General features: G+C 36.7%; 1 protein-coding gene across 2 annotated transcripts; it reads right to left on the bottom strand.

Annotated features, from left to right (window-relative positions):
• Positions 1–2655: 2655 nt before the first annotated feature.
• On the bottom strand, positions 2656–11094 carry myl7 (myosin, light chain 7, regulatory). Of its 2 annotated transcripts, none has more exons than XM_039768611.1 (7): positions 10991–11094; positions 9251–9358; positions 8810–8885; positions 6551–6655; positions 6094–6172; positions 5281–5329; positions 2656–2889 (listed from the first exon to the last, which is right to left on the bottom strand). In XM_039768611.1, exons 1-7 carry the CDS (start codon positions 10991–10993, stop codon positions 2785–2787), a joined length of 525 nt encoding a protein of 174 aa, XP_039624545.1. In that variant the 5' UTR covers positions 10994–11094; the 3' UTR covers positions 2656–2784. The 2 variants fall into 2 exon arrangements, with proteins under 2 accessions (XP_039624545.1, XP_039624546.1); XM_039768612.1 differs by lacking the exon at positions 10991–11094 and adding an exon at positions 10141–10165.

Below are 11094 nucleotides of genomic sequence, written 5' to 3' on the forward strand. Positions count from 1 at the left end.
ATACATACATGCAGACAAGTTTGCAGGAAACACCTTGCAAATTCAGTCGTATCGATCCTGAATTGATTTGATTCATTCTCAGAACCAACTGAACTCTCTCACTATTGAATAGTAGTTGAAGACTTTAAAAGCGAGGTTTAAATGCACTTGTGATGGAGTAGATCAAACTATATACATAGCTGTTTGAAAGAGAGTGCCCTAAATGACCGATGATTAAACTCCCTAATCTGCGCCACAAGAGCAAGAGTGATGATCCACTAAATGTGATTGTGCTTCGGGCATGAGGCGGATATTGGAAATACATTTTTAAATTATGTAGTAAGTTTTAATGAAGCATTCTAAAGTGTACAATTTTAAGGCAAATTTGCACTAAATTTTACTAAAGACAGTAGACATATGATTTGAAATTAAGTAGAGGTGACATACATATAGTATGGAGAGTAAATATGCAACATTATACAGAGAAATTAAATTTACCAAATACTTTAATTGTCTAAATAAAATTGTGGCATATCACTTTATGCCCTCCCCAGAGCTTGCCATCTTCTTTACTGTTACCTACATAAAACATGCCTTTTTTGAAGGATGCAAAGTTACACATTATTTTCATGTACTTCTCTAATTATCAGATGATATTCATTCTACGCACAGAGCTGTATTTGGTAAACGAAACAAACCTGATACATTATAGTTAATGCAAACGCGGTGGTACACAAGGATAGCTTTTGCTGACCTTTCATGAAGATTTTTCCAGTGAAAATTATTTTTTGCCCAATGAATCAAGTCACAGTGCACCCATGGGCCATTTAATTGGTACTTCTGGTTACTAACTGTTAAATGGTTAAACTTTTAATTAATCATCTTCTGATTCGCTACAAAGCAAACGAACTATGAGTGTGAAAACAACTTGAATGAGTAAAAGTAGGCAGCAACTTTTACTCTTTTCTTAGCAAGTCCTCAATATGATACGGCAACTCTGTTTTAGGTTTCAATACCAATATATAGTTGTGATTCATAGTAAATTTACATCAGCTTTGAATGGTTTTAAATTATCTTGATAATATTGCCAATGTTGAAACCTTTAGTAATGATTACTCAAGCAGTCTGTGTTTAAGCCCCAGTCCCAGGCTCCATAGTGACATCATGTTGCAGGTGCAACCACAGTCCTTGTGTAAAAGTACAGTTAAGGACTTGGCTTTTCAGCTTTTTATGGTTGTGTCTGATCCTGCAGGTGACCTGTAAAGGTTAATTATATATAGTATAGTACATTGCATATAAAAGATGGTGACAAGAGAATGAGTCCATGAAATGAATGGCACTCCTGAACACTTGCAAACACATACACCAACATCTGTGTTACAGGAAATTTTGTTCCTGTATTTTGTTTTTCCAAAACATAAATAATGAAGCAGTTAGTTTGCCAGGTCAGAGACACACATGTAGTGTTAGAGGCTCTGTTGAGTAAACATACCTTCTAATTTAATTGTATTTATTTGTGTTCAACTCTAAAAAGAAACATTAATAATTTACCTATGTTAATTTAAGATAAATGATTTAATCATCTTTAAATTTCCCAAGCTTCTTAGCTGCTTATCCCATACAGTAATCATTGAGCAAAAGAAAAACTAGGGTGCCAAAGTTAAAAAAAAAGTAACTACTTAAATTTCTTGGAAAAAAAGTAACTTTTGTAAATGTTATTAAAAATGTGAATTTACTATGGGCTCTGCTTGCAGATGAATTTTGGAGACTTTAACTGAAGTATTAACATCTCATTAGCAGAAAGATAGCCATAAATACTTGCTCTTGTGACTAGGCTCAACATCTTCAGCTGTCCAGCACTGCCAGCATTCCTGACTGCATACTCCAAAATGGTAAGGGGGTCATCTGAAATACATTTACATGATTTGGGCGTGAGGGTGTAAGAAACAGTCCCGAAAACTCACCAAATGATAGTATCCCAAACAGTGTGGCAGGTTTAGCCTGGATAAATGACCCCCTGGAGCTGAGCCTGACAGCTAGGCCTAAATTTTAGTCCTGACCAGCAATCAAGACTTGGTGGATGTGGCAATTTTTTGTAATTTTTTTGAAAAGGAGAGAGAATTGTATTTTTTAATTGTTAATACTTACAGAAGCCAGCTATATTGGGACCCGGTGAACAGCAGGAGAAGGGGACACAGATACAGTACCCGGAGAACACATCGATCAGAAGTGTCTCCCCGGTTGCTTAATCTCATTGTGTTGAATACTTGGTCACTGGTAATTCTTGGATTGGACTCTGGGCTTCAGTTGGCTCACAGAGAGCTGGGGGAATAGTGTGGTATACTGGATGTCTCTGACCCCAGATAAGGTTGAGCTGGGTGGTGTGTGTGAATCCCAGAAAGGAAAAAATAGATAGCAGCATGCGTCGCCCTTGAACAATGGTGGGCAGTAACAGCTCTAAAGAAGCCAAAGTTCCTTTTAAGGGCCACTCAGCAGTAATCAAAGTTAAGAGGCTAATTCCCTTACTTCATCTTTCACATATCCTAGGTTGTTACAATATGTAAGGTTATAGTTTTTAACCTAAATGTAAAAGAAGTAAAAGAAACAAGAGAAACAAGCAAAGTAATCCAACAACATTTTTTTATAGATTACATGGTATTTCTTATTGCAGTACAAGAGGAAACAGAGTAAGTGAAGGGAGGTCAGGGGGGCAGGAAAATCACTTTACAGAATCTGGCTAATTAAAGTGGTATTTAAGATGAATGTATTTTTTGAGCGCTGACATGTCCAATGGTGTTCCATGGGCTATGACTCTTCCTTCTCGTCTCCATGAGTTATGATGTAGCAGAGTGATTTGTAATCAATATTTCCAGCAACATCAATGGGGGCAACAGAAAAAGCCTGCTCCACCTATAGGAATAAAAAAACAAATAGGATTGTGACAGATGCATTTTAGCAACATGAATCACTGACAGTATGCCTGAAATTATATATTAAGTCTCAAAAATTCAGTAGTTATTATAGATGCTTTACTCATTAGGTTAACCAGGTTCAATAAATGGCCAAGTGCAACATAGATGTACAAACTGAGATAACAGGCACACAATTCAAATAGCCATGTTTGTTTTTATAGTTTTTATCTGTTTGCTTTTATGTCTTTTTTGAGTTAGCATTTATATTCCATGTAAATTACTTTCTGAGTAACCAGTTAATAAAAGTGACTGGTAGGAGATTCTATAAGGACAGGTTGTAACTGTCCACAACCCTGAATTGGATAAGGCTAGTTTAGAAAACAGATAAAAAGTGTTAAAAATGCTTCTTATTTTTCTTGTGTGTTTCTGTATATGTTGGGCCATTCTGTTTGTATCTTCATACAGAAATGCTAACAATGGGTGGTACCGTAAAGTGGTCTACACTAATATTCATTAAATCAGCTTATGTTGGTGAGAGTGGCAACATTCAGACCTGAGTAGACCAAGCCAGCCTATTTCTAGTAACAATCTTCAGATATTTCTGAGTAATTCTAAGACCTACCAAAGTCATTTGAGGAGTGTAATCCATCCAACTCCTGAGCCCTGAATCTGCCACTTGCCCAGTAGGCCAATCCTGGTACACATACTGTGGGAGGCATGCACGTTTTCCTGATCCACCTTAACTTGCTCTACTCAATTGAGAGAAGCAACAGTTCTATACTAAGGCCTTATTGAAATAGGTTTTCAGGCAGGATTTAAAAGTGACCAAAATTGGTGCTGACCTAATAGAGATAGACTGTTCCAAAGCTTAGGGGAAGCTACTGGAAAAGCACGGTCCCCACTAAGATTAAGTCTAGAACTTGGCACGACCAAAACCTTCTGCTCGGAGCACCTCAGTGACTATGAAGGAGAGTAAGGGTGTAAGTGGTCAGAAAGATAGTGGGCTAAACCACTCAGGGACTTAAAGACAAACAGTAACATTTTGAATTCAATCCTGTAGCGAACAGGAAGCCAGTGAAGAGAAGCTAAGACTGGTGTGATGTGATTCTGTTTTTGTGTGCCTGTTAGAAGCCTGGCAGCAGCGTTCTGGACTAGCTGAAGACAAGCAAAGGATGATTGATTAACTCCAATGTATAGTGAGTTGTAATAGTCAAGCTGAGAAGAGACAAACGTATGAATTAGTGTTTCAAAATCATGTACAGAAAGAAAGGGCTTGACCTTAGTCAATAACCTAAGCAGATAGAAACAGGCGTTAACAACTGAGTTAATTTGTTTATCTAATTTGAGGACATTATCAAAAATCACACCAAGATTTTTTGTGAAGTGTTTACAGTATATTGTCAAAGGGCCAAGATTAATTTCTGTACCACAAGTAAGATCAGAAGGTCCAAAACATACAATCTATTTGTTTTTGTCATTTAGACTAAGAAAATTCAGTGACATCCATGTTTTAATATCTTCTAGACATTCCAATAAAGGTTTATGAGAATTTGTTTTGATCTGTTTCATTGGAAAATATATCTGTGCATCATCGGCATAGCAATGGAAAGAAATATTCTGTTTTTTTAAAAATGGATCATAAGGGCAACATGTACAGTGCAAAAAGAATAAGCCTCAGAATAGATCCTTGAGGGACCCCACAGGTGATAGGGGCTGAGGATGAGGAGAGATTGCCCAGGCTGATTGAAAAGCTTCTGTCTCTGAGGTATGACCGGATCCAAATCAGTTGCTTTTATACCCACATACTGCTCAACATGGGTGATAAGGATGTTATGATCAACTGTATCAAATGGAGCCAGAAGCTGTCCCAACAGTTAGCAGCTACTTTACCCCTGAACAAAGTTTAAATTTAGTTAATTTCAAATTCATCAGTACTGAGTAAAAGGCAGAAACCAACCATGGACAAGTCTCTAGCTGATCATTGGGCACTCTTACTTACACACCCATATTCACTTGTAAGGGACCAATTTAGAATCTGAAATTATTCCAACATGCATATTAGTATTAATCCAGAATATCTAGTTCAATGAGTGGTACACATAGTCTGAGGACGTTTTTCTTTTCCTTTAGTGTGTTATCTTTTGGGATGTTATCTCTGGAACTTGCAGTTTGTTTTCAGGAATACAACTGTACTGATTGCAGCTTGAAAGATACGTAGGCATGTAGTCACCAATTTAAAGCTACACAATGTACATGTTTCTTATCACTGACGTGCAACAGGTAATTGCTTGGTACTTTATAATCTCCATATCAGTCTTTCCTTAATTATTCCATATGTGTGGTAGTGTTGGAAATGCTCATTCTTACAGCAGTTACAATTAGCACTTACCTCATCTTCTGTGAATTTGTCTGCTTGTGTTAGGAGCAACCGTCGGAATCTGCAAAGAAACATTTTTATTTGAATGCAACACTGTTACCTTTTTGATATTTTTTAAAAACAGTGTATCCAGTAGTTTAGTAGCTGTAAATGTTAAAGATCAGAACCCTTTGCTATATTAACCTTTTCATACAGTTTTGCCAAGTGTTTGTTGTTTCACTTTTTGTGATGTACTGCTCAGTTATGTGGTCTGCTATGAATCCCATATGGATTACATGCCTTTTCATATAACAAGGCATAATATGATATTTAAAACCTGCTTAATCCAATTCAGGATAGGCAGGAGGCTGAAGCCTATCTTGACCACTTGGGGCTCAAGGCAGGAAACAACCCTGGATTGCCTGGTCCAACACAAGGGCCTGCTCATGCACACATCTAAATAGGGTCAATTTGGAATTACCAGCTATACCAATTCAGCATATTCTTGGAAGGATGAGGAAGGAAATTAAAGCACCCAGAGAAAAACCTATGGAAAATTTTGAGATACCCCTAGTCTAGTAATTATAGCTCTTATGTATTGGATAATCTTATAGCGGGCAAGTCTCTTTTGTTTTTTAATGCTGATTGACAAGTTTGCTACACACATGTGGCTTCTGTCTGGCATTACTGCAATAAATCTGCTTCTTTATATCTTATTCCTTTAAGTCTACATTCCCCACTGGAGTGACTAGGTTCATATTGTCTACCCTATCTCACACCTACCAGAAGACAGGGCATCAAACACTGAAGATGCAATTGTAATGGTTTTCATCCTGAAAAACTTACTCATCTTTCTTCACTAAGCCAGTGCCATGAGGGTCAAATAGTTTGAAGGCCTGAAGTATTGTGTCCTCGGGGTCAGTGCCTGTAAAGTAAGCAAAGCTGAGCAGGTTAGTAGAAATTACATTCTTTACTCTGTTTTCCTTATGTTGTTATTGGCACATTGTATTTTGCCCTTTTAGCTTCTCATACTGTATATGCTATCACATAGACACTGCAAAACAACATAAGTGTTTCATGCTACTGGATGCAGCATAGTTGAAATGCTTTGGTCATGGATGTGTGAGTTAAAGTGTGGTTCTTTACAGTATGGCACAAGGCAGCATGCAGAGTGAAGTACTGTTTGGTTTATGTGTAATAATCATCAGCCTATATTTACAGTGAGACTTGCAGTGATACAGTGGTCTGGACTGTCTCATGTAGATACTCCAAAGTGAGCTTTTCAAGCTTTAATATCACTTACCATTGAGTTTCTCCCCAAACAGAGTGAGGAAGACTGTGAAATTAATAGGACCTTTTCCTTCCTTCAGCATCTCCTCTAGTTCCTCATCCTTGACATTCAGCTTGCCTGAGAAAAAGAAAGACTCATTATGTCTGTAATAACTTTCAAAGTCATTCACAAGCTAAGGCTGTTTACTTTTCAAAACTACAGGAACCAGGGATTTGAACATTAAATAAATTCTAGGTTTACATTCTGTATGAGTAAAAGATATTCAGTTCAAGTGTCACGGTACCCTTGGATCTCTTAATAAAATACCAAGTCTTTTGGGTGCCAGAACTCTAATTCAGGTATACAGATTTATTAAATCCGTCCTGGCTGTTACTAGATTAACTAAATTTAAATGTCTTCTCCAGTCTTGGAAGGTAGTAAACGGGGCAAGTTTCCTGAAAGCAAGTTTACTAATTTCTTAACTGCATGTTGATATCCATCCATCCATTATCCATCCTAACTACAGGGTCAAGGGGGTCTGCTGGAGCCAATCTCAGCCAACACAGGGCGCAAGGCAGGAAACAAACCCCGGGCAGGGCACCAGCCCACCGCAGATGTTGATATTGTTTTTCTAATTTATAACCATTTACCAAAACCCTTTTTAGCTAAAATAGTGCATACATTTTTGCATAAATTAACAACATACCTGACCTAGTCATTATTCATAATTAGTTTCTTTATTTTCATCGGCAGTTCTACCCACAAAAACCAGTGGCCACGCATCATTACACAAGAAAATTTGCTGTCCCCCTCATCAAGATAGTGAATCTTTCAAAGGTGCACTAGCTGTAAAGTTTGCTGTTTATTCTATCAATTACAGTACTTGATCCCAAACCAATGAACAAGGTCTGAATCCAATTAAGGGTGAATGAGGTTATGCTACATATTGTACATTGGCTTGAATAAACCATCTACCAAATATGGAAATTACTTAATCCATCAGAGATCTTATTAGATTAATTTATATGATTTCATCTCTCTCATAATTGACAGGTAATGTAAGTGGAGAAATAAAGTCTTTATTTCTTACTAAATTAATTTAGTTTGTCAGGTCTTGCATTCCCACATTCACAGGAGGTCTAGTGTACAAAGTACTATGAACTACAGCTGGCGGATACTTTACTAGATTAATCTGTTGTGTTTCAACTTCTAATGCACTACTACTAAGAAGTCACAGTGCCAAATGTAGTAGAACGTTTGTGAGATTAACTCATATTATCACATCTAAGAACTCTTATTTTTGTCTGTGACCATATGTCTGTTAGATATTTCACTTGATAAAATTAAACTCTAAGTACTGAGACATGAAATTTAGAACTTTCAAGTATAGAAAGTGTAAATCTCATTCATCAGATCTTCTATTAATACAGTTAACCTAATTCAGATGTACCAAATATGCAGTGAGTTAAATTAAACAAGTCATATTAAAACATGTTAGATAGTGAGATGGAAGAGACACTATTAAGTTTTACCCTATAAACAGAAGTAGCAGTAGGTCTTTAAATATTAGACTATTATAGAATAGAATATTAGAAATCTCAGATATCTTATAAAGTCTTTTCAGAGACATTGACAGTACAGTACAGCTCATGAAATGAAAAGAAGTAGATTCATTTAGTTTATCCAGTCTCAGACTACAGAGAACTTGTTATTGTCTTAGAGCTGCTATTATTATTCATGAGTTGTACAGAGCACTAGAGCTTTATGATCTCTTCATACATTTACTTACACTTATCCTGCTTTTAGGTCTATTTCTGTTAAGTATACTGAAACCCACTAAAACCTGTCAAGTACACTGAGTGCTATATCTTTTATTTGAGCTTGTGAACCACTCAAATTATTAAATGTTCACTTCTGTGCTGTGAGGTGTTTATACATTAATTTACCTTCCACTCTCATTTCTTTTATTCAGACCTGTCAGGGATTATGATCCTCGGATCTTTTATTAGAACCAGTATTTTAGCCTTTACATTTCTATTTACACCTGTGAGAGACAATGAATGTGTTCTTTGTTAGTTGCACTAATTGTTTTACTCCTGTCAAGTTAATTTAGATTATCAGGCTATTACATATCGAATTTCTCACCAGTGAGAGTTCTTATACTGATTCTTTAATATTTCTGTCCTTTTCCCCTTTGTAAATTAAATGTTTAATCCATTGGCCCTGAAATATAGGTAGAAGACACAGACAAATAGATGGGTATCTAGTAAAGAATTACATTGGTAGACTTACCCAGCTGTGCGTATGTTTCTTTCAGGTCAGATTTATTTATGATCCCATCCCTGTCTTGATCAATGCAGCTGAAGGCCTAAAAATACCAGTCAAATTTTAGCATGAAACAGCATAAATAGACTCGATCTGTGGAATATTTACTTGGCTATCAATTAAAGTATGCATTATTGTTAAACAAGTGTTGAATCAAAAATGATCATGTCTCTCCTTTCATTTCAATGTGTCATAGGTCCTTGTTGTGATTTCAGAGTTCTTAAACATAACTTGTTTGCAAATATTCTAAACATGGCACAGACATACAGTATCTTGTATATTGTTTATTTTTCTCTTTCAAGAGCTATTTAGAAAGGCACCAAACTCTCACTGATATGGAGGCACAGCTAAAGTTCTGTCACATAAGCCTCCTGACCTGCATGTGAGGTCTGGTTCTCACTGTCTTACCTCCTTGAATTCCTGAATTTGTGATTGCTCAAACATACTGAAGACATTGGAAGAGCCCCTCTGAGTCCGCTTGGCTGCCGCCTTCCCCTTGGCTGCTTTCCTGCTAGCCTGTGCAAAATCAAGGATGTATGTGAAATAATGAACTTGCCTTCTGCCTTTGAAGCCTATTACATATTTGTTTGGGCACTGGCAAGGTGGCTTTGGAAACTGTGCAAACTTTGAACTCACCACTGTACACACGATTAAGTACATAACGCTGTTTTAACATACTGTTCCCATCTTACATATGATTTCAATCTTTGTAATTGGTTCATTCCTGGGTCAAGTACAAAGTATTAGTATAATTAAATAACAGAAAAATATTTCTATATTTTATTTACAGGCCTTAGTTTTTGGGCATGCTGGATAAATAGCCCTCAAAAGGTGTTCTCAAAGGATACTATGTCACTAGGTCAAAACATGGCTGACGTTCTGCCACTCAAATATCCTAACATTAAAATTTAAAAATGATTGACACCTGACTTGTACTCAATACTGTCATGACAAATTCCAGATGGATAAATGAGTTAAAGTTACACACAAGAAGTGCATTAGCATTGAGGAGATAGGGAGCAGAAGCTGACTGATTGCAGCTGTTAGCCTGAAAAAGGGGAACGTTTGAGTTTTTTACTAAGGTTTTTGCATTCGGCACCTGGTTATTTAAATGGATGCCTCTGAGTTTGTTAGTTCCTGAGTTTGTTAGGAACTGTACAGTAAATATGTGTTCAAGCCTGTTGTCTCATTTTCTCATGTACAGTTCTATTCTTCTTTACATGTCTAACAAACATGAAGCACATTGCCAGCGTCTGGCACCATGATCAGCAATACTACTAATGAAAGGAGGAACTTACCTTGAAATCTCAAGTGTGACATTGCATCCCTTCATTGTTCTGCATGTGTATTTGATGGAAACTGCACTAGCAACATAAATGAGTTGTTCAAAATGAATGTTTAAAAATTTTTTTAGTTGTTAAATATTTAGACATCTAAAAGTTAATGTTGAATGGGGTGTTACAACTAAGGTCACCTTTCACTGCTCTGAGTATATTTTAAATAAACAGTAAAGAGCAGTATGTAACTAAAACATTAATCAAGGATTGCCATAAAAACTGAAGGGCATCTTTGGGGGTGGGAGGGGCTTATGACTTACATTAGTACTGTTTGTTGTCTAGGTTAAACTTTTGACATTCATTTTCATCTTTCCATGTTAGACCTCCTTAGTGTATTACATTGTAATGGGAGGACTAGACCCATTTAGCTGTTGTAGCAGCTCCGGGCATAAGTCAAAAACCAACCAATGCCAGTCCAATGCATGGCATATTTACTCATACTAAGGCTGGTTAGAGAAACATATATCTTTAGAATTTGGCAAGAAACTGGTCGGAAATGGACCGCGACAGAACTTGCAAACTACACGTATAAACCCAGATACTTGTTTGACTCCCTGCTTATAAATGATAAATCAAATAGATCATTTTCGTATCAGACTGAATATCCCTTGACCAAGACACTGAACAGATGCAATTTAATTTGAAGGATAACTTCTTAACCTCAAACTCTCATGCTTTTTGATGAAAATTTAAAACTTTCTGAAATCATTTTTCAGCACAAGAAAAAAAAACTCTTCATATGTAGTGCAAGCACCAAGTTCCATGTAGTCTGCATCATCTGTTCAGAAAATAGTATTGTTGGCATACTCACCATCTGTCTGCTGGCTGCTCCCTCTGACCCCAGTACTACACTGGGATTTTCACATTTTATACTGCCCTCTTTATCTTATGCTGTTCCTCATTCAGGCAAGACTG

This window comes from Polypterus senegalus, chromosome 11, assembly GCF_016835505.1.
Source record: "Polypterus senegalus isolate Bchr_013 chromosome 11, ASM1683550v1, whole genome shotgun sequence".
Taxonomy (NCBI): Eukaryota; Metazoa; Chordata; class Cladistia; order Polypteriformes; family Polypteridae; genus Polypterus; species Polypterus senegalus.